At 42.5% G+C, this 26,458-nt stretch overlaps 2 protein-coding genes across 3 annotated transcripts in view; one reads left to right on the top strand and one right to left on the bottom strand.

The window, feature by feature from the left end:
• Positions 1–1,057: 1,057 nt before the first annotated feature.
• SHOX2 (SHOX homeobox 2) lies at positions 1,058–12,093 on the bottom strand. The gene is made up of 5 exons (XM_055410950.2): positions 11,049–12,093; positions 7,969–8,177; positions 5,520–5,577; positions 5,116–5,204; positions 1,058–3,442 (listed from the first exon to the last, which is right to left on the bottom strand). The coding sequence occupies exons 1-5, from the start codon at positions 11,392–11,394 to the stop codon at positions 3,185–3,187; spliced, it is 960 nt and encodes a 319-aa protein (XP_055266925.1). The 5' UTR covers positions 11,395–12,093; the 3' UTR covers positions 1,058–3,184.
• A 3,343-nt stretch (positions 12,094–15,436) lies between these two features.
• RSRC1 (arginine and serine rich coiled-coil 1) overlaps positions 15,437–26,458 on the top strand; it is a 452,228-nt gene continuing 441,206 nt past the window's right edge. For both annotated transcript variants that reach the window (XM_055410889.2, XM_055410879.2), the window contains exon 1: positions 15,437–15,595. The gene's annotated coding sequence lies outside the window, so the exon portion shown is untranslated. The remainder of the gene's footprint in view (positions 15,596–26,458) is intronic.

Below are 26,458 nucleotides of genomic sequence, written 5' to 3'. Positions count from 1 at the left end.
AACCCCTGGCCCCAAGTTCTCCCGCGACCTCCGACCTCCCTCGGGGTGCCTCGGGAAGCGTCCGAGCCCGCGTCGGTGGCTGGATTAGGGTTGGAGCGTGGAGCCTGCCCGTTTGGACCCTGGACTCCGGAGCCGACGGGAGCTCGCCGGAGGCCACCAGCCCAGGCAGGCGGCGCGGCGGCTTCAAAGCTCACCCCGCCCCCAAGCAGATGTTTATTATGAAAACTAGGGACGCTTGTCAAGTAGAAGACCCGCAAGGCCTGAGCGCTGAATACGGCCCAAGTCCTGTTCAGTGGTCTTTGAAGGCTAAAAGATAAACATTATCACCCACGTCTACTCAGAGGAACAGCTTTGAGTGAGAGCTCAACCCGGGAGAGGGCTTTGGTGCGGACGGCAGGAGCACCACCCGAGGACGCGGGGCTTCGTCGCAGGGAGGATCTCTCCTACGCGTCCTCCGCCCCAAAGGGGGGGCCCAGGGGACACAGGGAAACCTCAATTTTGTCGAAGGCTGTCCCTTATCCCAAGAGCCCGAGTGAGAAGGGAAGAGAAGGTCCTGTCCCGGGTCTTCACGGTCCCTATCTACCCCCAAATAGGCAGCGCCCCAGGCTTAAGTAGGTGAGATTTCTTCTGGGAGAGGGTACGGATGAGGGCTCCTTGGTACCCTCAAACAGCTAGAACCCGGCTTTTCCTAAATACGATCCTAGCTGCTACGTTTTCATAAACTTAACGAACGAAGACTCTATTTGGGCCAAAGAGCTACACTGTAGTGGGAGTAGTGGGAGGCATGGGACCCGCCCTCTCCGCCGCCCGCGCCCCGCTTCGCGGCTCTTATCCTACTTCCAGACCGCCACCGACTCCGGGGGAGGGTCGGCGACCTGGGACTGTTTTGTGACAATTAACCCAGGTGGATTTCGCACCGCGTGACCACGCTTTCCTTCCTTCCCAAAATGTTCCCTAAATGAACTTCAAGGGTGAAAGTGCAGCAAAATGAAGAACAAGAGTCCGTTTTATGGAAGGAGATTATTCTATTCTATGTTATTTTACATAGTATCTGTTCCTTTATTGATTTAGTGTAAAATCAATCCGTTTTTTTCATTGGGTGGATAAAATGGGGCAGGAGAGGGGGATTTTCGCTCAGCGCTACAGAGAGCCACGAGAGTCATCATTCTCACCGCCCCTTGATTGCCGCACGTAGGAGCAGAGGCAAGCTCTTTTCCAAACTGGTATAGTCGAGAGAGATACATATTCATCAAAAAGGAAGAAGGGACGACTATCCTGGTTAGTTTAATAGTAACAGGAATAAAGATGACGCAAAACCCATCAAATGAAACAATACTATTTTCATTCAATTGATCGCAAAGTGTCTTCAATTAATAACTTGGCACTTATTTAAAAGGTTTAACAGAGGTGAGACCAAAACATTTTGTACCGACAACACGTCATGAAATAACAGCATCTTCTTTTGTTTAAAATAACTTAATACACTAGAAAAAATATGGCAAATATAAATAATTTTGTTTTCATGGAGAACAAATAGTTACAAAGCTCAACCGCATACCAAAGTTCAGCTAAAAGAGCTTTTCCTCTTTCTTGTAAATTAGAAGGGATTAAAAAAAAAAAAACTAAGGAGACTTTTTAAAGAATTGGGATACAGATTGCTCAGTCCAGGGTATCCCAGTTTAAATAGCTACATGGATTGAGACAAACAAAAAAAATTATTTGAATATACACCTTTGTGAGATAAAATGCAAATGTTGAAAGTCAACCATTAGTTCACACATTATAGCCAAAATAAACTTTGCTCGTGTGTATCAACATATTTTACACAAACTTAGTGCCTGTATCTAGCTGGGTGTTGTTTAAAGTGAGTGTGATGGGACTGAGAGGGGGAAATAAAGCACGGTCCTCAAATAGGACTTCAGGAAATCTGCAAGAGGGAATACAAGAATAAGGGGAGAGGGTGACTAACACTGACCGCCCACTGTGTATCAGGCGCCACGTGAGGCGCTGTACCTTCATCATTTCTCTTTTTCTCCCCCTACGTTTCCTACTTGTCTCTGTCGTCTTGGGACAACCAGAGTGTAACTTTTTTGCCCTTCAAACTTTTTTCTTTTGTCCCCCCAGGATTAAAGATGGGACAAAAAATATAGATAGATAGAAATATATATCAATTTTCAGATGCTTTGGGTATTGCTTTTCATACCGAAAATGAAAATGGAGTTAAGTGCATGTGAGTAAAGCGGGAGGGGGGGAGACACCATCAATGGAATACAAGTGACATGCACACCGGACTTTAATGTCAGCAGTCTGGACAGTTCTGCCATAACAATTTCTCAGAGAAATCATTGTCTGTGGTTCTCATTTTTGTATTAATATAATTTTTTTATCTCCTCGTTTTTACTGTCTTCCCTCTTCTTGCTCTTCCACACGTGGTGGTTTTTAACTCAAAGCATCTGATTCAACGTAAAAGGAGGCCCGCCTCTCTTATCAAATTTCTTGTATTAAAGTGAACTTCGCAGAAAAAGGTCAGTTTCAAAACCTGTGAACTTCCCAGCTGCGTACTTTTTTTTCAGCTTAATTCTTTAAATAAGTATACCTCTTCCTTCTGTTTTGCCTTCTTAGCCCACTAAAACAAAAATACACTTTAACTCCTGCCCCAATTATCTCGAGATTTGTCCCGGTTATTTTTTCCATATTTTTTAATGTACAAAATACTTTTAACTTTTTTTCTTTTTTATTCCTTGGTTCTCCGATTTCAGCTTCTGCTGAATAGCAATATGTTCCCTTTCTCTTTTTCTCTCTGGTTTGTCTTTTCTACAGTTTCCCCCTCATTTTTTATTAACAAGATTTTTATTTCTACGCAAAAGTCCATCGTTGCAGTTTTACCGTGATCCACACTTCACTGTCCCAGCACTCTTCAGACTTCTCAAACCCATCCCTACAAAGCCAAATTCTAGGCCCCTAGACAGGTGAATGGTCAGGAGCCACGAAGTTGGTGCCCTTCTTGGGATCCCGGGTGCTGCCCTCCGAGTCCGGGATGCAGAAGGGGGCAAGGGGCCATCGGCGGGGCAGAAAGAGGCTCGGATTCCGAGGTCCGGGGCAGGTAACAGAGAAGCAGCGGGGCTCGGAGGGCATGCAGGCTGCGCGCCGCGCTGCAGGCGCGACCCTGGCGCTGGCGTTGCCGTCACAGACCCAGGGCGGCCGCGTGCTTTTTGGCTTTCAGTCTGAGATCCGCGATGCTCGAGTTCTTGCTGGTAGTCTTGGCGGCGGCAGCTGCAGCCACGACGGAGGCTGCAGATGCTGAATCTGCGGCCAGCGTGGCGAGCGGCAGTCCGAAGGGCGGCGCCGGGAACATCATGTAGGGCGCGTGCGCGGCCAGGTGCGGGTGCAGGTGGTGGTGCGCGTGCGCCACGGCGCTGTCCAGCTGCAGCTGCGCCTGAACCTGAAAGGACAAGGGCGTCACGTTGCAATGACTATCCTAGGGTGACAACAGAATAGAAACAGAGCATTAACGGCGTCCAGCTTAGCTCGGGGAAGGCGGGGGCAGGGGGTGGGAAAGGGATCTTTAGTTGACCTCAGTTTGTTACTGAATCTGGGATACTCCAGTGCCCCTGAGTATTCTGCAGCTCACTCAGAGTGGTTTATCCCGAGTCCCAGTGACTCCCATCTGCGGCGATTGTGGCCGCCCCCTTAAGAGCTGGGCTGGTCAGAGGGCAACAATGCTATTGTGCTAATACATCACTCCCCTCAAAATACTGTATATTGGACAGATGATGGGGTGAGTGTCCTTACCCTCTTCTCTTGGTGCTGTCATACACCTCTTAACCCACTACTAAAGTTAATGGCAACCCACTCCAGTGTTCTTGCCTGGAGAATCCCAGGGACGGGGGCACCTGCTGGCCTGCCGTCTATGGGGTCGCACAGAGTCGGACACGACTGAAGCGACTTAACAGCAACAGCAGCAGCAAAGTACCAGTAAGCAAACTACAAAACTTTAACAATGTCACTTAGAGAAGTTACTGCATCTTCATCACAACTGGCACACTTGTTAGTACTCCTAAACTTTACTACTATTGAAATTACATTGGGGTCTTGTTAAAATGTAGATTCTGATTTATAAGGTCTAGGTCAGGGTCAGAGAATCTTGCTTTCTAACAATCTCCCAGATGGTACTGATGCTGCAGACTCAGAGATCACCTTCTGAGTAGTAAGGGTCTTCTCTTAAGATCCCCCTCTCTCTCCAGTCATTCTCTCCTGCTTCTGACGCCTATCATCAGGATACTAGAATCCAGTGGTGCCAAGAGAGCTAAGACCTCCCTAACACTAACGCTCAATATACGGGCACACTCAGATATCTCTTCTGACCAGGAACTGGCAACTGAGAGTTAATTCATAGCTCCATAGTCCTATCTAGTAAGGACCCTGGCCAAGGGTGGGGAATGTCTGATACTGGTTGAGAATGGGTTGCACCCTTAGGCTTGGAGAATGGGGGAGTTCAGAGCCCTGGGATATCCTAGGATTAAATCATTGCTGCAGGCTGTACTTTTAAAATGTAGTCTTAAAGGTTTCTTTATGGCTAAGGAAGGGTTTGTACTGGCAAGGTGTCCCTGGGAAGACCAATGTTTTCCTCTCTACTAGAGATGAAGGTTTGCAGCTTAAAAAAAAAAAAAATCAAGTCTTAACTGATAGTATTTTATTTATTTATTTTCTTTGGTCAGAGATATTTAACGTGACTAAGAGGTAGAAAATACCTCAAAAAATATTTACAGAGTTGCCTCAGAAATACCTTAGGACTAACCTTTGTATTGGATCTGACAAAATCTTAATCAAAAGGCTTTTCCCTTCCTTTCCCCAAGTGCAATCTTTAGTGCATTTTTAAAGGACCAGTTGCTGCCCTCAGGCATTGTAGGTTTCCCATGAGGACAGAAAGGACTAAGCGTGTAGGCCTCTGACACTGTATGGGTTTTTAAATGGGAGTGTGTCCACTATATCATCTGAAAATTGATTCTCTAACTGTACATCCATAGAGCTCAGAGAAAGGGTATGTTCAACAGTTCAAGCAAATATCCAGGTCTTTTTGCAGTTAAAAACAGGTTAAAACTGGGCTGTACTTGCCTGCTGAAATGGCATCCTTAAAGCACCTACATTGACGTAGGGTGCTACTCTACAAGCTTCAAATTGGCTGGCAGCCCCTATGAGGACGCCTGTGAAAAATGGGGAACAAAACAAAATAAAGTGAGGTTAACACATTCAGCACTTTTCCCCAAGGTTTCAAATGGTACCAAGATAGAACTATTTCCTTTGGAACTGGACTGGTATCTTCCTAAACTGTTGCCAGAATTAAAATTAATGTAATTTACTCCCAAATTTTAGGACTCTCATTAACTGTCTTCAGGGTAGATTTTTAAATAAGGACCACAGTTATTTTTGAGAAGGTTTTTTTCTGTCTTCATAATAACAGTATTCCCTAATACTCTTTTTATTTAGAGTATCAAATGTTCTTTGTCTGAGATGCATACCTTTATGAAGTTGATTTTCTTGCTTTCTACATTTAGCTCTTCGATTTTGAAACCAAACCTAAAATTGGAGGAAAAAAATTAAATCTAGGTGATATGACTCAAAAATTTTTTTTTAATTTACAGGAGTATGAGGAAGAAAGAGTAGTGTTTTAGGTAAGGAATGGAAGATACAGCAAGCAATCTTTGAATTATATACAACAATCTTAAGTTCCAAAGTTAAAAACATAAATGAAGGACAAAAATAATTTCCTATACTTTTGCAAGATATATTGTTTCTTGATAAATTACTCAAGTTCTGTTTTCATGTTTCTACAATTAGAGTCCCCAAGGCCTAAAACTTGCCCTGATACCTGATACTAAAGTGATAATGGGTTTAGATGTTTGCCTCCTAAGACCTGAGAAAAATGTGCTCATTAAGAGCCTGTAATATTAATTAGCTTCATCTTCAAGAAAAACCAAACACCAAAGCAAATAGTGACTCTGTTTTTTTTTTCCCCCCTTGGGGGTGGGGAGATAAGAGTGGGGGAAGAGGTAATTAATGTTATAAAAGCCTCACTACAAAGAAGTTTAGAATTTCTCTCTTCCTCCGTGCAGCAGAGTGTAACCTGGTAGCAGAATAATTGTGCCATTATCATGATAATCTAATTTGCTTCTATAGAAAAAGTTGCTGAGTGCAGTTACAGTAGTAGAGAAGTGTCCAGAAGGTAAATCAAAACTTAAATAAAAATATGAGAAAAATAAATACCAGCAATAAAGTTCATTTATTATAAGAAAAAAGAGCATTCTGTGAAATGGGAGTGGGGTATGAATCATGTAATTCCGGATAATATCTTCTCCCAGATACTACCTTCTTAGGTAAACTTGCCAACTTTTAGAAGCAGTACAGCAGATTTTAAGAAATTCAAACAAAGCTTGCTTTTATACTCCAATAACACAGCATTATGTTCCAATAATACAGCATATTGACTGATTCGCAAGTTAATGTTTAAAAACATGAAAGCAAAATACTGCTTCAGAGCTTTTTTCTTGTTTTTGAAAGCAAGTGTCACAGTCAATGTAAATCTTCAAAAATTCCCCTGCCATTTAGTGTAATAGAAGGGTAGATTTCATGCCAGGGTGGCATTCTTTGTGTACCTCACATGGCCTGAGGCTTCGTGCCTATTTTTTCCCCTAGAAGAGTTGGAACTGATATACTAATGCTCACAACTGTAATAATTCTCATCATGTCTTTAAGGGGTTTCTAAGCCTCTAGAGATCTCAGTACACAGAGCAAAGTAGGACAGGCTTAAAAAGGAAGGCTCTGCTGTTGATGCTGTGATGACCAAGGCAGCCTATTATTACTTTTCCCCTTTAAGGGGACTGCTCTGTTTTTGTCCTGATCCTATTACAAGATGCGGGGAAGCCCCATAAGAATTGCATAGTTTGCTGCAGATGGTGGTCTCTGCGCCCAGAGACCTAGGGAGTATCTGTTACAGTGATACTTTGTAACAGCTGCAGATGTTCAGGCCTAAAACTGCTCCATGTGTTCAAACAAATAATGACCATCATTTTCTCCTATTTTATTATTTGAGTGGAAATAAAACCTGAAACATTTAAATTTGTTTTCCATAAAACTAAAAGGATATGTATGCATGTATGTATATAATTTTTTTCCCTTAAGTGCTCCTAAAGCCTACTTTGCTATTACATTCACCCCCACAACCAGTAAAGAAAATCTGCTCTAATACTAACTTCACTGAGTGTGGCACTTGCTGAGATCAGACTTTGGAAATGTCAGTATTAAGATATGTTGGTTGTTTTAAAATCAAGTTTCTGATTCAGGTTTGCTTCCCTGGTTAAGTGAGAGAACAAAGAGAGAGTGACCAAATGCATTTATTTTCTCTGCTATTTCACACACAGTTTGAGATCGACCGCTAAGGGCAGACTGTAAAATTCTGCACTTAACAGTTGCTAATTTTCTTTATAGTCTGTACATCTATAAACCTAATTGGCATATCCGCCTGGCAAACCTAGATCCCAGAGCAGACCCTCAAGGAAACCCAACTCGGGTGAACAAAATGTTCGTTGTAACTTTTAAAGCATCCAGAAGATAAAACGTTTTCTGTGGGATTTTTTTTTAAGGCTTATAAAAGTAGGCCCATTAGGATTAAACCACATTAAAGGCATTGTGAGTCGAGGGGGGGTGTGGTTTATAGAAACCCTGGGAGCAAGCCCAGCAAAGCTTTCTTCTGCTAGGAACATATGTTGGTATGGGGTGGAGGGGAGCCCGGGAAGGCTTTAAGACTAAGACCTACTTTGGAAAATAAGACCTCTAGCAAAGACTTTTCTTCCCTTCTCACCTCACTCCAGACACTTGAACCCGCACAATCATCGTGCGTACCTCAAGCGACTCTCCAACCCCAGGCGATTCCCCTCCTCTGCTCCCCGCGACCTCCTCACAGCCGGATACCTGCACTCGGGCCTCGGACAGCCCCAGCCGTTGGCTCAGTTCTTCACGCATAAAGGCGTCCGGGTAGTGAGTCTCATCAAAAAGCCTTTCCAGCTCGTTGAGTTGTTCCAGGGTGAAATTGGTCCGACTTCGCCTCTGCTTGATTTTGGTCTGGCCTTCGTCCTCCATCCCCTTCGCATCCTCTTTGCGATCCTTCAGCTCCGGGGACACTGGAGGGGGTACCACGAACAGGGCCATACGCAGATGTCCACGCGCACACACAGCAACACACACACAGACAAAAAGCAACAGAGCAAATACCATGAGCAGATTTGTCTCCAGAAGGACGGCGGATTCTGCCCCCTCCCGGAGTTCCTGTCCAGGCCCTCAGCCCGTTGAGAGGAAGAGGATACCGGAGATGCGAAAAGATCAACTGGGGTGACTGCCCGCGGGCATTCACCTACCCAATCCCTTTCAGAACTGCGGGCTCAGTTCACCTTCTCACTGGTCACCCCCACGAGTCCCCTGCCCTCCCCCGCGAACACAAACAGGTTCCACTCACCCTCTCTCTTGCGTTCACTCTCTCCCACACACGCACAGAAATCAAAAGCTCCGCACCCCGTGGGTCACAGAACGCGATCCTGGCAGAAGAGGGCGGCGAGGCCACGGACTGGGCTCTGACACCGGCCATTCCCGGAATGCGGACCCCTTCCCAGCCAGCGCTGGCTGCCGCCTGCTCTCCCATCTTCTCTCAAACTTGCTGGTCTAATTTGGGAACAATTGGGCTGCTGGGTCACAGCTGGAGGACAAGACCCCGGTGCTGCACTGCGCTGGGAGCCACTTCCCTGGGCGCTATGTACAGACCCAGGGTCCGAGCCAAATACCGCGGACGGCCACTGGACAGCCAGGCAGTCCCTGTCCCCGCTGCCGAATCCCAGTCGCCAAAGCAGAGGCGCCCACGCCATGTTGGCGGCCTGGAGGGCTCGCTGCCCACACCCGACCAGGAGAGAGGCAGAAAACCAGCTTCGGGAGGCCCACGAAACAGACCGCTGCCTCTGTTCACTCCTTCTCCCTCCCCATTGGAAAGGCGGACTCGACCCTAACCGCTTAAACCCACAGAGATCAACAGGTTCAAGCGGAACATTCGCGATCCGAGGTTTCTATTGGTTGCGCAAAGGCTTTTCATGCATCCAGAAGCTCGGATGTTTAATAAAATATGCATTTTTCTGCTCTAGGTTCGCACACATCCGTTGTCACTTTCCTGCCCTTCCTTCTCCTCCCTTTAAAAACAGGAGCTTCGCAAGTGTGAGCATACAGGGACACCAGAAGGATGTGGCCATATATATATAGGCCAAGGGGCACTGATCAGGGGAGCTGGTATCAACGTAAGCGGCCCTCTGGAACCTTCATCCTCTGGGCCTGAGTCGAAGACCTGGGATTTTAAGGTGCCAAAGCTGAGTTTAGAATAATCGAGGCTGTTTGCAGTTCTCCCTAGCCCTGAATCCTGATCAGCATGAGTGTTAAAAATCATTTCTAAAAGAGCCGGGCTGCAGAGAAATTAGTATTTGCCCTGAGTTTGGAAACCAACAATCCCAAGACTTCATTTGCCCTGGGTTGACTGTAAATTCGCGGTCCGGCCTGCTAGTGTACCCAGGGCCCGGAGCTTGGGACTCAGGGCAGGGAGGCTGCACGGGACTGCCTGATAGTTATGCCACCACTTTCCATGTTTACTTGGTACACGGTCTGGGAGAAGACCACTAGAACTCAGCCCGGGTTGGCATTCTAGTTAAGCGTTTCCCGCATATCTATTTCTCAAGAGTTCGTTTTGCAGACGTGTCCTTCGTCCAGAAAGCAGTAGATAATATTATAGCACAAACTCAAGTCAAGTTAATAGGAAAATATTTCCATTTATATTGTAATGAAATTTAAATATGAAAACACACTCTTCAGATTCTGCCAAAGCGGTGAGACGGCTTTGTTTATTTCATGCTCACAGTGGAAGACCCTCAAACTTTGGGGGCTTCAAAGAGAAAGATGTCCACATTTCCAGTTGATTAATAGACTTAATATAATCTCTATTTCGCCCCCAAATTTCCACTTATTGGCCTAAACAAGAACAGACTGTGTTATAAACAACTTAATTGCTTGCTTAAATATGTGATTCTACGCATGTCACATATTTTCTTAATTGGAAAAATATGGCAGCTCACCAGTTTCTGCAGGCACAAAGTGCCAAATTAATTTTATTGTTGAACTCCTTTGAATTGGTACAGGATGCTCCACCATTTAGAAAAGGCCTTTTCCAAACACTTTACTGGCACCAAAGGATTATCCCACCACAAAACCAGAATACTGGATGATGCCGCGCAGTAAATACCGGAAAACAAACAAACAAAAAAGGCATCTGATGCATCTACCGAAAGAAAACAGCGCACAGCCCGAACCTCAGCCTGCCTTGGCCTCATTCTACCTTCATAGCTCTAAGAAAATGGGAAGTTTTGGTCCCTAAGATTCAGGGATCCAGAGTCTTCACGGAGTTGGAGTGGTTCTTAGAGGCAGCCGCGAAACCCGGGGCGACTCCAGGGTGAAATCCCAATCAACCTCCGTCTCCGTATCTCTTGCCCCTTTCTCGTTCTCTTTTTCTCCCCTCGGGCCTAGGAAAGGGACTCCCGCAAACTCGGCGCTACAGGCTAACTGTAATCCCGCCGCCTGGCCCAGTGACGGCCAGCATCCACTTCGGCAGCCGGGTCCCCAGAACTTCCCCACCCGCCTGCCGGCCGTCCGGCGGGGCCCATCCTCCGGTTGGTGAAAATGCATTTGGGTGGAATGGGAGTAGCGGGAGCATCCGAGAAGGGCGCGCGCAAACCCACACGCTCCCCCTCCTCCACACACACACACACACACACACTCGGACCCCACCCACGACCGTGCACACCACCGAACTCCCACCCCTCCTCACTCTGGCTTCCAAAGCTGGGGTCCAAGGGCCCTCTCGGCGTCTGCCCCCCTATTCCTCCCCCGTCGGGCCTGGGGATCCTCTCCCGCCCGAGAGGAGTCGGAAAGGCGGGAAGGGGAACCGCGGCCGGGGGTCGGGCCGTTACCCTCGGTGAGCCTCGGGCTGCCCGGCTCCCTGCTTCTCTCGGCGGCACCCATGTCCAGCTCCCGGACGGGAGAGCGCCCTCCTCCTCCAGCTCCTCCGCCTGCTCCTCCTCCGCCTCCACCTCCTCCGCCTCCGCCTCCTCCGCCTCCTCCGCCGCCGCCGCCTCCGCCGGCCGCCCGGACTGCCGGGCTGCTGCGGTCGTCGCGGCCCGGCTCCGAGCAGCCGCTCGGCTCCTTGGCCCCTCGCAGCGGCCCGCTCTCCAGCACCTCCCGGTACGTGATAGCCTCCTTCTTCTCCTTCACTTTCTGGTCAAAAGACTTCGAGACGAACGCCGTAAGTTCTTCCATCGCCAGAGATGCCCGTCAGCCCCGCGCTCAACCTCTCCCAGCCGAGCAGCCCCGCTCTTTTTTTTCCTTCTTCTTTTTTTACTGCTCCAGCCCCCCCAATAATAACACATCAATGGAGCAGGGAGTGGGGGGGAAGGGGGAGGGGGAGGGGGAAAGAAGAAGAAAAAGAAGAGAAGAAAGAAGAAAGAGGAGGAGAAGTAGAAGGAGAAAAAGAAGTAAGAAGAGGAGGAGGTGGAGGAGGAAGAAGAGGGAAGGGGCGGGGGCCGCCGGAGGGAAATGGGAACCGATGCTTCCCTGCCTGAGCGCGCTTGTTCAGTGTTAAGATCTTTGACAATTCTTCCTGCGGAGAGTTCAGATCTGATAGCGACGCAGCGCTTGAAGTCTCACTATTTATACTTCGCAAAGGCGGCCCCTTGTTCTGAGTAAATTACCTCCCCTCGCAACTCGGAGGGAGCCCCTTCCCGGGAAGCTCCCGCGCCACTACCTGGGGGTGGGGGAGTGGGGGTTGGGAGGTGGTGGGGTGATAGGGAGAGAGGGAGAAGGGGGAGAGAGAGAGAGAAAGAAAGAAAGAGAGATTGAGATTGATTAAGGCTGGAGTCCAGGATGGCTGGAGCTGGAGTATGAGGACAGAGAAAGGGGACCGGAGGGAGTGGGAAGAAGAGGCAGTCCCAGGCCGTCCGGCTTTTCGGATACCTCGGCCGCCTGCGCTCTTGGTCATTAATTCAGGATTGACAAGAATCCCTAATTAATTTAATTAGGCGTGGATTTTTGCGTCGGTGTCACGACTTACTTAAACACTGGGGAGCTGGACTTATTCCGCCGGGGCGTGGCCAAGAGGAAACTGACAAGTGCGCTGCTCCAGGAGTCAGTAGGGTATCCTGACCTGGTATACGACCCTGCGTCCTCGCCAGGCGTCAGGGTGCAGCGCAACTGCTCGGCTCCGCATTGCTGTCCGGCAGCCCTGCCCTGCCTCAGCACCCCGGGACCCCATTTCCGTATCCTGACCCTGTGCCCCAGTCGTACATGCCTACTCTCCCCAACGCCGACACGAAACCTTGCAGCCTGGCATCCTGGCTTCACAACCCTGCCGAGTCAGGGTCCTTTACAATTTCTCAGGCCCCCGCAGCTCCTTTTTAGGGGCTTCCCGGCCCGCGGCCAGAGCAGAGCCTGGGTCTTCACCAAGCTCCCCGCCCCAGGGAGTTTGTGAGTCACCCCGTTATTCGCGTCCTGGAGACCTTGCCAACTCTACCGACAAACCTCGCTCGAACTGGCTGGTTGGTTGAACACATTTTCCGAGCAGCTGCTCCCTGACAGATTCCATTTTAAAGTGTTTCTTTAGCGCTTGATCGAGGACAGTTTGACTTCGTCCCCTCTTTGAGGTCTCAGGACCCTAACCCTTCTCCCTTACTCTTTGCACTGGGACTCCTCCCACAATGAACTAAAGAAACTCTTCTTTAGAATTCTAGAAGCATTCCAATTAATTTCCTAATTTTGAAAAGATCATGATTATTCCTCTTTGAGTTTGAAAATAAATCGATGTTAAGTTTGTTCCCTACCTAATTTCACTTATTGTGGACTATTTTAAAAAATGCTCGCTGGGAGAAAAGTACCCCTCCTCTCCACTTACCGCTACGATTTAAAATTATATCCCCAGAACTGTGTTCATGGAAGCTGTTATATGGATGGACACATCTATATTCTCGCGTCACATATGCGTATCGTGCAGGACAAAGCTTGCTGTGAGAAGTGTGGCCATGTATATACACCCCTCACATAAGACTACTTACATGTGTAAAAAAGAATACTTACATATTGAAAGTTGTATTTACCTGCATTTATAAACACACCTTTTCAAGTGTGGCTTCGGGAACATTTTTGAATAGTCTGAATATTAAATACAGCCTTTCTGATGTTAAAGGTAACTTGTCCGTTTTCTTGGATCTTACAGTCTTAGTAAAAATAAAAGCAATTATAGAACTTTGGTTCTGCTATCTTCTAACCATTGGTTAAGGCATCAACACAAAGTTAACAGATAATTTGAGAAGTTCTGTCAAAGCAACCTGAAGCATTCTTAAAAAGAGAACAATTCTACCTTAATATGTTACTATTTATAGAATATATGTAACTTTATCACTATTTTTCACTACTTTTACACTTTTCAGATTAAAATATTCACAGTTGGTGAACTTAAGGAAGATGGAAAACTTACTTTTTACAATTGTTACTTTGCCTTTTTTCTCTTGAATTCTAAAGTTTTTTTTCTTCTTAAAATATTTCATTTATTGCTACTTTTAGGAAAAATAATTAAGAACTTTTTAGTTTCCAGTAGCAGTAGTTTTTAGGTATCAATAAATTACAGGAGTGCTTTCTTTTATTACACTACAAAAGAGATTCAAATACTCTCTAAAGTTATATGAATTTAGAAATATGATTTTGCAGTTAGTCTTGGGTTACTATTTGTGACCACTTTACTTCTGATATTATTAGAGGGGACTAACCATAAAATTTTAATCCTTCAAGAAAATCCACTTTTAAGGTTATTTAACAGAATGACAAGTCATGGGGTCAGCTAATGGATGTGGTGCCCAAATAGTTCTCAAACTGAGATGTTAAATGTGTATTCACAAACAGCTCCCAAACAGCCATGATTAAAAGTCTGGTAAGGGATCAGGAGGCTCACCAACTACTTTTTTGCCCTTTCAAGCACATGACTCAAGTCCGCAACTCAAATTCCACCTACTGAGCTTGAGGGAAAGATGAACACTTTAAAGTTAATCAGGGAATACTTGGATACAATAGTTGAATAATTCACACCAAACAGGTTTTCCCATAGATTTTTCTCTTAGCATATTTACCAATAGTGGTGTTCATATGAGATGGAGCTATGTATGAGAGATCTGCGATGTCCAACTATGGATTTCTACTGCCCTAAGGGAAATTTAGTTAAAAAAAACAACAACCAAGGTTTTGAAATCATATACTAATAAATGCTCACCAAGTTATAATGATGTTGTTTCTTTAAACAGCAAATATTTTCTCAAGACAGTTCAAAATGCAGTTTTGGTAAAAACAAACAATTGAGAGTAAAGTTCAGTGACCACCTGCAGACAGATGAACAGCTTCCAATAAAATTCAGGGCCCCAAAAGTTCATTTCTTTACCCTCCATCCCAGCTCTTGAATTATTTAAAATAAACATGCAGTGTTGTAGTTAAGCTTTAAAATGGTCCCTCAAAACAGGTTAGCTAAGGTACAGTCATTTATGAAAAACAGAGTTGTGGAGATGATTTTCTCCATTTCAAATGTCTGTGCAAAACTGTAGCTTGGGTACACGGCACTTATTGGTTCTCTCGGTTCACTCAGACCAGGGCCAACAGTTCACCTCCTTATCGACGCTTCTTCACATTAAATAAGGCAAAATGATGTTCATGCAAGAACAGATAAAGTCGTGTTACAGACTTCTGTTAAGTTACAGAAAATACTGACTTGCTTTCATTTGTATTGGTTTAAATCACAAAAAAAAACCCTACACATTTATTTTCCAGAAGAAACCTCCTGCCCCTGCCTCTGGCAGTTTTCTCCCATTCCTCAACCAACCAGTTACTGTAATGGGAGAAAAAAATTTGTCCCCAGCCTGTGCCTTCACCTTTAGCGCAGAAGAAGCACCGATTTTTAATGCAGTTTTTCAAATAAATCATTACAATTTAATCACAAACGACTCTGACGCTATACAGACACACTCCCTTGATTTATTATTGTTGGGCCAGTTTCCTCCTCTCCCAGCATGAGATAATCGATTTTGCTACGTGTGGGTGTCTTAAACATAACTTTCTATGATGCGGATTTGTTTACTGATTATCTGTGGCGATAACGACGATTACTAAGGCAATAAAACTTTTCAGTCCCCACCTTAATTGCTTTTTGGTAACAAGAAAATCAAATAATCAAGCACGCAAAACCAACACCAAACAAAAAATTGGCGGCGTGACAATCTACTCCTTCGGCTCTCCTAACGCCTGGCAGCTTCTATCGATGCACTCGAAAATTCGGCTGACGCTGCCTGGTGGTGGAACCAGGAAGGCGGTGAGCTTAAACTGAAGCAAGTTCGGTGAACGCCGGCGGCGCCCAGATTTGAAGAAACATTTCTAGGTCTGCGGCGCTTGCAAGTCTACTGGAGGTGTAAGCCCGAAGGCCGGAATCCAGGTGATGCCCGCGTCCGGGACCCGAGAGGCAGCGCCCGCAGCTGAGGGGTTCCGAGGCCCTACTCTGGCGTGAGGCGGCGCGGGCCTGGCGCTGCCTGTGTACTGGAGGCAGCGGCGGCGGCTGCGGGAGGGGGCTGGGGGTAGGAGGTTGGCGGTCCGGCGGCGTGCTGGGTGGGGCAGTGCGCATGCGCTGGGCACCTGGCGGCTTCTGACCTTTTGAGGGCCAAGCTGGGGCCTCAGGGTGGTGGCGATTATAGGGCTGTACGCGCTCGCAGGCCTCAGGCTAGGCCTTGAGTCTAGAGGTGGTTAGGGAGAGTGAGCCGACTCTTTTACCCTTTCCCTCCTCAAAACCTCTCTCTCTCCCGCCCCCACCGCCAGTCTCTGATCTTTGATAGCCTGCCTTTGGGTTTCTGGGTTTGTCTTGTAAGATGTGACTGGAGTTTGGTTACCTGTTTTAGGTAGGGTGGAGCGAGGAGGAGGCTGCAACGTGGTGTACTCTGTCCCATCCCCTCTGGTACATCTACTTTAAATTTGCCTGCTCTTCCAGCTTACCCTCCCTCACCAGAATCCACACCTCCACCCCTACCCCACCTGGTATCCTTCCTGGTTCTCACTCGCATGCTGGGAAGAGAGGTGGTGCAGGGTGACACAGACTTCCTTCCTTAACAAATAAATATATTTGTTATGTTTATTCGCCTTTAACTCTCATCTTTTTCCTTGATTTCAGGACTTGTGGTCATAGACCAAGAGCACAAGGGTACCTATGGTCTATGAGAGGTTATGCACTAGTGTACATGTTGCCTGCTCTTGTTTTTAGGTCAACCTTAATTTTTCTTTCAGAGGTTATATATCTTTAAATGCACAGTGGAGGCCAATTTCCCCCCCCAGAATTGGCAGTAACTTACTTGTGTTTCAACTGACTAGGTACCAGGCAGTTAAATAAAAGTGTTTGGTGTTGGTCACAAAAAAGTTTTCAGTTGTCGTCTTTGGACTTAGCCATAAAAGCTCTAAGTGAAAGAGATATGTGGTTTTCAGGTTTAAGGATTATAGCAGATATGACAGGTGCAACCTCCTGGGGAAACTGGGTATCCTTTGAGAGCCCCTTTAGCTCTAGAGTCTATAAATATTCACTTTCTTTGCAGACAAAGATTTCCTGCTAAGTGGTAGCACTTTATTACTATATGTTCTTCAGTAAAAGGGCTAAAAATGTTTGAAACTGAAATAAAGGCAGCTGGCACCTACCAGCTTGGCTGGTTTTCCAGCTTGACTAAGCAAACAGTTGTATTATGAGTTGGAAAACTTCTCTAATAAGATTGTTATATTAGATGTATTGGTGTATCTTCCACTTTTATTTTCAAACCATTGGGAAGAAATTCCTATGACTGATAATGCTTTAATGAAAAAAAAAGATGCTAGTCTGCAAATTTTTAGTTGTGCTGGGAGGAATGTTTGAACAATTCTGTACCTCTTGAGTTTTGCTTTATTTTTCTCATTAAGCTAGAATTTTACCTTAGTTCTTTTATTGCCTTGGGTGATTCTGTACTTGTTTGTGGATTTCTTCCTATGCTAAATGATGTTAACCCCATTTTTACTTTATATCTTTGAGGTGGATTTCCCATTGAAATGACTATTCCTCCCCCTTGCCCTTATTTGGTCATGTGTCCAAGATCAAAAAGATTATAGTTTGATAAACTAATGAATGAGTAGTGGTGAAATAATTATAAAATGTCATGTCCTTTAGGAATATTTGTTCTCTCTAACTGCCTGCTTTCTGAAAAAGGTAACTGCTTACTTTACCTTATCGATTACCAGACAAAGGAACTACTTGTGTATGCCTTTAAGCTCTCTTTTGAAAGTCGCATTTTGGCTTCTACATCTTGTCAATCACCTGAACTTTACAATATGATGTTTTTGTAAATTGATGTCCTACTGTAGTCATTATTGTCATAGTTTCAGTTCTGTAATGGGAGTTAGTTGGATATGGTTTGTGACCATGAAACTGTAACCAGGAAGTAATAGAGACAAGTGAGAACAGAAAACTGAGAGCCTTCTCTCCCTATTTGCCTTTTCTGCTTACAGATGGATTGAAAAATTGTTAGGTTCTGGGACTTCTAAAAATCTATGCTCAATTTATCTTTGCTCTTACTGGAAAGAGCTATTAATGCATCTTGCCATGTGTTATACTTACCAGTAGAGTTAAATAAAAACAGTTCTTCCTTATTGGAAATGTGTGCTATAATATAAATCAACCACTATGACTTGAATGAACAAATTACACGCTAGTGACATTATGGAAATCCAGTGGTAAGTATATATCTAGGGTAGTGAGTAAGAATTCACTACTGTCATTGATGAGAAGACAGTTTTTGGACCTACCTTTGATTTGTTCTTAGTGTTCAGTTCCTTTTCTGAATAAGTATTTGAGTTTATTTATAATAAAGAAATGTAATGACTTTTTGTTTCTCTTATTGAGATTAATTATACTTCAGTGTGATATTTTTGAAATGTAAATGCATCACCAGAAAAAGTATTTATAAATTTATGACAGTGATTTTTAAATCATTTTTTCATTTGGTTACTCTAAGGAAGGATTGTATATCTTCCATTAACTTTTCTGAGTTAAATGTAATCATTCTTCTAATGTGGATGAATTACGTTATTTGAGATTAAAGAATAGAAAAAATGTATACCCACCTCTCAGTCTCTTTTTTTTGGTCATCAGCAAGATATCAGCAAGATACATAATTAGATGTATGTCCTTTTCTTTTTTTCCTACGTCTTTATGCCTTATGTAGGTACTTAAGCTGGACAAAAATGTAGAATAAAAATTAATGTAGGTGACTTAGAGTAGTAGATCTCATACTTTTTAGATTTAAGATCCCTTTACATGCTTAAAAATTGTAGAGAACCCCACAGACTTTTATCTACATGGGCTATATCTAGAAATATTGCCTTTCTAATAATTAGAACAAAAATTTGAAGTATTTATTAATTAGTCCACATAAAAATAACGGTAATAAACCCATTACTTGTTAACATAAATAACATATTTGATGTGAAAGATAGCTATATTTTCCAAAACAAAAGTGAAAAAAGTGGGATTATTTTTCCTTTTTGCAAATCTCTACTGTCTGGCTTAATAGAAGACAACTGGATTCTTGTTATCTGCTTTCACATTCAGTCTATTCTGATGACTTTTTGAATGAAGTATATGAAGAAAATCTGGATTTCACACAGATACGCTGTTGGAAAAAATAGTATTTTAATAGCCTTTTCAGATAATTACTTCCTTAATACTGTACCATAACTTGACAGGTAGTAGTTTCTTAAACATTTGTTGCAATGTGGTATTTGAAACGATGTCAATGACTTTTTCATGCTCTGTTGCATTAAAATCTATTGGTTTGTCTCTTACTGTGAATGGATATTTTACTCATGAGTCTGTGACATCGTACATTGGCTTATTGGAAAATACTGGTTCAGTGAGTTATGCGTAGCTTCTGAATATAGACAAACTTTTCATTATATAATTTAAAAATTCCAATTTGTTAATATCACCATTGACTTCATCAAAGAAATCTTTTAAGTGCTGAGAAGCTGTCAGTCTCATGGTGACAAATACAAGTTATCCAACATTTTGATTTTTGCTTGAGAGCTCAAATTTTTTTGTGTTAGTATTATATTTTATTTTTAATCTATTTTTTAATTGGAGGCAAATTGCTTTACAATGTTGTGTTGGTTTCTGCCATACAACAATGCATTATCAGTCATATATATTGCCTCCCTGCCTACTCTATCCCACCCCTCTAGGTCATCACCGAGTGCCAGACTGGGCTCCCTGTTATATAGGAACTTAACCACTAGCTATTTTACACATGATGGTGTATAAATGTGAGACCACTTTCTCAGTCTGTCTTATCCTTTCCTTCCTCTGCTGTATCCACAAGTTCGTTCTCTACATCTGCCTCTCCATTCCTTCCCTACAAATAGGTTCATCAGTAACATTTTTCTGGATTCCATATATATTCGTTAATTGAGAGCTCAGATTAATCACTCGCGGCAAATTGACAGTTTCCTTAAAGGATAGACTCCTTTAATTAATTTTTGAGAAAATGTCAAATACCCAAGTCTGAATAATCACAGTCAGTTCTTTTAAATAGTGTTTCACAATAAAAGCAGCTAGTTCAACTTGTTATTCAGCTGCACAAATGTTTCCTCAAGATAACCCACTGTTCTTCAGTTTCTGTGTTTCCTGTTTCATCACACAGAATATTAAGAGGTGTTCTCAAGAGTTGAAATTTATAGAATTAATGAGATTTTACTGCTTTATCAAGGACATACCTAAGTGAAACTGCCTTTCTTTAAAAAAACAACAGCAACAACTGTATATTGCAGTGAAGAATTCAATGACTGTTAGTACGGTTTGGTCCCATTACCTTGATTCCTGTTAAAGCACCATCAATTTTGCCTACCAGTGCTTCTGTATCATCAGTACAAAAGTCAACACAATAAAAAAGGTAAATCAAGTTTTAGCGTTGTAATAAAATTAGTTTTGGCTGGTTGGATCCCTTCAGGTCTTAGGAATACCCCGGGGTCTACAGAACCCATTGGGAACTACTATTAAACTAGAATGTAAACTCCTTGAGGGCAAGGAATTTTCTCTCTTGTTCATTGATGAATTCTTTATACCTTGGCATGCTCTCACTCTGGGACTTTTTAACCTATCTCAAGTGTTATTTCTGAATCTGGGTCATCTTTATTCACTGTCTTTCTGTTGGAGCACATCCTTCAATACCTTCCTAAAAAAGGATGAGCTGAGGTATAATTGGAGCTCTTGCATATCTGAAAATGTCTTTATTCTGATCTCATATTAGATCTGTGATTCAGCTGAATATACATTCTAGTTTGAAAATGATTTTCGCTTAGAATTCTGAAGGCAAGTCTCCATTGTTTGCTGTGTTGCTGCTGAGAAGCCCTGTGCCTTTTACCATTTTTTACCTTTAGAAGTTTCTAGGTTCTTCTTTGTATTCCTCGTTTCTGAAGTTTTATGAGGTATGTCAGGTATAGGTCTTTTCAAATTCATTGTCCCAGAGATTTAGGGCAATTCATGTCTTTCAATTCTGTAAATTTTCAAAATTATTCTTTGGATAGTTTTCTTTTTCCGTTTTCTATGCTCTGTTTCTTTCTGGAATATATATCAATTGGATATTGGACTACCTGGATTGATCCTCTTTACCTCCTATTTTTTTAATCTTTTTCTTTCTACTTTTCATGAGCCCTTTGATAGTATCCTCTGACCCTATTGTGTTACTTACAACTTATTGTTTGTTTAAATTTCAAGATTTCTCTCCTATTCTATGGCTGTTACTCCTATTCTTGTTTGGATTATCTTCTCATATATTTCTGAGGATAGTGGATTTTTTTTTTAAGTTTTCTTGTATGTTCCTGGCTTACTATGAGTTGCTTTTCTGCTTGGCTTGTATCTCTTATGATGAAGAGTTTCATCACGTGATTTATTTTCTTTTGTTGTATAATTACTAAAAAGTTACCAGAAGAAATATTTGTAGAAAAAAGTTTACTGTGGGGAATTTCAGTGGTTAAGGCTCCATACTTTTACTGCTGAGGACCCGGGTTCGGTGTCTGGTCAGGGAACTAAGATCCCACAAGCCGTGTGGCATGGCCAAAGCAAAAAGAAGTATTAAAAAAAAAAGTTTACTTTATTTAAGGTTTGGGCCTGTTAACTGGTGGACTTGGTTTTAATATAGCTTCTTCTAGGTACTGTTTAGTTTTTGGAGAAAAGAATACTCTGAATTCTTGGAGCCGAGTACAAACAGGGTGACAGTATTTACTGTTAGATTGTTGTCTTTCACTTAATCCCTTTAACTTTTAGTTGAGCATTTCTCTGCCCTCTTTTCCTGTACCCCTGGACCTGGTGCTTCACTGTTTCATCATTTTTCTAAAATAAACCACCTTTCCTTCTGGGAATGGGGAATAGCAGTCCCCTATCTGGTTGGATGGCATAGGGAACCTGAGCAATTATTTCTTTTACAGAATTTCAACCAATTCCTTTGTTTTTTAGTTCTGTGCCTCAATTGTGCCTGCTATGGTATCTGGTGTCTCAAATTCCTGATCCTTTCTGATTTTTGCTACGTGAATTGGCTTTTCTTCAATTGGAAATCTCTGCAGTTGCTTGATGTTCAGCATTCTTAGTTCTAAATCCTGCATCTGTTTTTTATTTGCTAAAAATTTGTTGACATATCTTGTCTACTGTTCCTGTAGTTTTCTCCTCTGGTCTTCTTTATCCTCTTTATACTTTTTTGTCCTTTGCTATAATGTTAGTATTTTTTTAAACCAGGTAATAAATAAAAACCCATCTTAATTTGGTTATTTGCAAGTAGAGAAAATTCTTAACTATTTAAAGGTTGAAACAAGAAAGAAATAAAAAGAAAATTAGAATGTTTAGTGATCAATATTATCAATTATATACAAATTCCTTAATGAAAATAGACATACATACATGTATACATATACAGAGATATGTGGTTATATATGATATATGATGGCTATATGGATATAAATATGTAAATACATGTTATAGTTGTTTTTAGTCACTAAGTCGTGTCTGACTCTTTGCGACCCCATAAACTACAGTATGCCAGGCTTCCCTGACTTCACTGTCTCTTGGAGTTTGCTCAAACTCATGTCCATTGAGTCAGTGATGCCAGCCAGCTGTCTCATCCTGTTATCTCCTTCTCCGCTTGCCCTCAGTCTTTCCCAGCATCAGGGTCTTTTCCAGTGAGTTGGCTCTTTGTATCAGGTGGCCAAAGTATTGGAGTTTCAGCTTCAGCATCGTTCTTTTCAGTGAATATTCAGGGTTGATTTCCTTTAGGATTGACTGGTTTGATCTCCTTGCAGTTCAAGGGACTCTCAAGAACTTCTGCAGCCCCATGTTTCAAAAGCATTGATTCTTCGGCACTGGCGCTTAGGCTTCTTTATGGTCCAGCTCTCACATCTGTACATGAGTATGGGAAAAACCATAGCTTTCACTGTGTGGACCTTTGGTGGCAAAGTGATGTCTCTGCTTTGTAATAAGCTATCTAGGATTGTCATAGCTTTTCTTCCAAGGAGCAAACATCTTTTAATTTCATGGGTACAGTCACTGTCTGCAGTGATTTTGGAACCCAAGAAAAAAACCTGTCACTGTTTGCACTTTTTCCCCATCTGTTTGCCATGAAGTGATGGGACTGGATGCCATGGTCTTTGTTTTTTGAATGTTGAGCTTTAAGCCACTTTTTTCACTCCCCTCTTTTACCCTCATCAAGAGGGTCTTTAGTTTATTATATACACACATTTAGATATGTATGTATGTACATATATACTGTATGTATATGTAAGATTTCGTAATTGTAGTATTTTGAGAGCTGGAGAAAATTATGGTGATCTTACATGCAGTGCAGTTTTGTTTTCAGTAAGGAAACTGGCTTAGATATGCTTGTGATTTACTGAGCTTTTCAAAACCAAGTTTTTCCAGTATTTAGTTGAACTGTGAAATGTTAGAAATGTGAACAACTTTGAGGTTCAGAACTATATTTAAAGTCTAATTCTGGCTCCAGGTAAATAGCTTTAAGTTTTGAATTGAGTTATAGCAGTGACTTTCAACTAGAATTGCATTAGAGTCGAGGAAGGGATGGCTCACTTGGTTCTGAAAACAAAGCTGTAATTTAATGTATTGCTTTTTTTAGAGAAATGATATTTAACTTAATTTAAATAAATATTAAAATGAAGTGTGAGATTTTTGTTTATCTGATTCATTAACTATTTATCCTACCTATTAGGAAAGATGGATCTTGCTTTTATATGATATCCAAAGATAGCTAATATCTATTTTAGTAAAAAAATAAGATTCCATATGAGAATCTAACTTTAAAGTAAGACAAGTAGGCTTCTAACAGTTATTGTCTAAATATAAAAACCTTATATTCTATATGTTTTTTCTGTTGTATAGTAAATATGCAAATATACCATAGCCATATAGAATATAGTTTAAAAAGAGAAAAAAATTACCCAATTTCCTTACTTAAATATTTATCAATTGTCTTCATTTTTGCTCTTACTTATATGCATATATTTTCTTACATTGTAGTCTCTCTACATGCAGTTTTAATTTTATTTGTTTATTGTTTTTATTTTTGGCTGTGGTGGATCTTTGTTTCTGCAGAAGCTTTTCTCTTCTTGCAGTACATGGTCTTCTTATTGCAGTGACTTCTCTTGTTTCAGAGCACAGACTCTAGTACGCTCAGTCTTCAGTAGCTGTCGCTTATGGGCTCAGTAGCTGTGGCTCCCGGGTTCTAGAGCACAGACTCAGGAGTTGTGGGGCATGGGCTTAGTTGCTCTGGGGCATGTGTGATCTTCTTGAATCCGGAGTCAAACCCATGTCTCTTGCATTGCTAGGTGGATTCATTACCATTAAGCCACCAAAGAAGCCCTCTGTCCATACAGTTTTAGATAATGCTACAATGAATATCTTCATGAATATATCTTTTAAGGAAAACTTTGCAGATATATGCCTAGAAATAAGATTGCTTTGTCAAAGAAGCATCAACATTTTTAAGACTCTTTCTTTAAACTGCTTAATTGCTTTCTGAAAGGATTTTATCACCACTTTTATAGGTACTAGCAATGTGAACAGTCAGATTTCATTTTTGATATTTTAGTTAACAATACTTCATCAACTTTGGTACATTAGTTAACATTTCCTTTCTCATATTTTATGAGTTACATGATAATGGTGTATTGTTTCAGTTTGTACTTTGTTGATGATTAATGAGGTCTTATCCATTTAAAATTTTATAATGTTCAGTTCAGTTTAGTTCAGTCGCTCAGTCGTGTCTGACTCTTTGTGACCCCATGAACCCCAGCATGCCAGGCCTCCCTGTCCATCACCAACTCCCAGAGTCCAACTAAACCCATGTCCATCAAGTTGGTCATGCCATCCAACGATCTCATCCTCTGTCATCCCCTTCTCCTCCTGCTCTCAATCTTTCCCAGCATCAGGGTCTTTTCCAGTGAGTCCGCTCTTCACATCAGGTGGCCAAAGTATTGGAGTTTCAGCTTCAACATCAGTCCTTCCAATGAACACCCAGGACTGAGCTCCTTTAGGATGGACTGGTTGGATCTCCTTGCAGTCCCAGGGAATCTCAAGAGTCTTCTCCAGCACCAAAGTTCAAAAGCATCAATTCTTCGGAGCTCAGCTTTCTTTATAGTCCAACTGTCACATCTATACATGACCACTGGAAAAACCATAGCCTTGACTAGACGGACCTTTGTTGACAAAGTAATGTCTTTGCTTTTTAATATGCTGTCAAGGTTGGTCATAACTTTTCTTCCAAGGAGTAAGTGTCTTTTAATTTCATGGCTGCAGTCACCATCTGCAGTGATTTTGGAGCCCAGAAAAATAAAGTCAGCCACTGTTTTCCCATCTATCTACCATGAAGTGATGGGACCGGATGCCATGATCTTAGTTTTCTGAATGTTGAGCTTTAAGCCAACATTTTCACTCTCCTCTTTCACTTTAATCAAGAGACTCTTTAGTTCTTCTTCACTTTCTTCCATAAGGATGATGTCATCTGCATATCTGAGGTTATTGAGATTTCTCCCGGCAATTTTGATTCCAGCTTGAGCTTCCTCCAGCCCAGCGTTGGTTTCATCTCATGATGTACTCTGCATATAAGTTAAATAAACAGGGTGACAATATACAGCCTTGATGTACTGCTTTCCTACTTGGAACCAGTCTGTTGTTCCATGTCCAGTTCTAACTGTTGCTTCCTGACCTGCATATAGGTTTCTCAAGAGGCAGGTCAGGTGGTCTGGTATTCCCATCTCTTTCAGAATTTTCCGTAGTTTATTGTGATCCACACAGTCAAAGTCTTTGGCATAGTCAATGAAACAGAAATAGATGTTTTTCTGGAACTCTCTTGCCTTTTCTACGATCCAGTGGATATTGACAATTTGATCTCTGATTCCTCTGCCTTTTCTAAATCCAGGTTGAACATCTGGAAGTTCACAGTTTGCATACTGTTGAATTTGGCTTGGAGAATTTTAAGCGTTACTTTACTATCGTGTGAGATGAGTGCAATTGTGTGGTAGTTTGAACATTCTTTGGCGTTGCCCTTCTGTGGGACTGGAATGAAAACTGACCTTTTCCAGTCCTGTGGCCACTGTAGAGTTTTCCAAATTTGCTGGCATATTGAGTGCAGCACTTTCACAGCGTCATCTTTCAGGATTTGAAATAGCTCAACTGGAATTCCATTACCTCCTCTAGCGTTGTTTGTAGTGATGCTTTCTAAGGCCCACTTGACTTCACATTCCAAGATGTCTGGCTCTAGGTGAGTGATAACACCATCGTGATTATCTTGGTAGTGAAGATCTTTTTTGTACAGTTCTTCTGTGTATTGTTGCCACCTCTTCTTAATATCTTCTGCTTCTGTTAGGTCGATACCATTTCTGTCCTTTATCGAGCCCATCTTTGCGTGAAATGTTCCCTTGGTGTATCTAATTTTCTTGAAGAGATCTCTAGTCTTTCCCATTCTGTTGTTTTCCTCTATTTCTTTCTATTGATCGCTGAGGAAGGCTTTCTTATCTCTCCTTGCTATTCTTTGGAACTCTGCATTCAAATGGGTATATCTTTCCTTTTCTCCTTTGCTTTTCACTTCCCTTCTTTTCACAGCTATTTGTAAGGCCTTCTCAGACAGCCATTTTGCTTTTTTGCATTTCTTTTTCTTGGGGATGGTCTTGATTCCTGTCTCCTGTACAATGTCACGAACCTCCATCCATAGTTCATCAGGCACTCTATCTAAGAGATCTA

Source organism: Moschus berezovskii, chromosome 1 (assembly GCF_049115385.1).
Source record: "Moschus berezovskii isolate FMDL1 chromosome 1, NW_MosBer_1.0, whole genome shotgun sequence".
Lineage (NCBI taxonomy): Eukaryota > Metazoa > Chordata > Mammalia > Artiodactyla > Moschidae > Moschus > Moschus berezovskii.
Note: the sequence above shows the minus strand (reverse complement) of the source record. Positions and strands in the feature narration are given on the sequence as shown.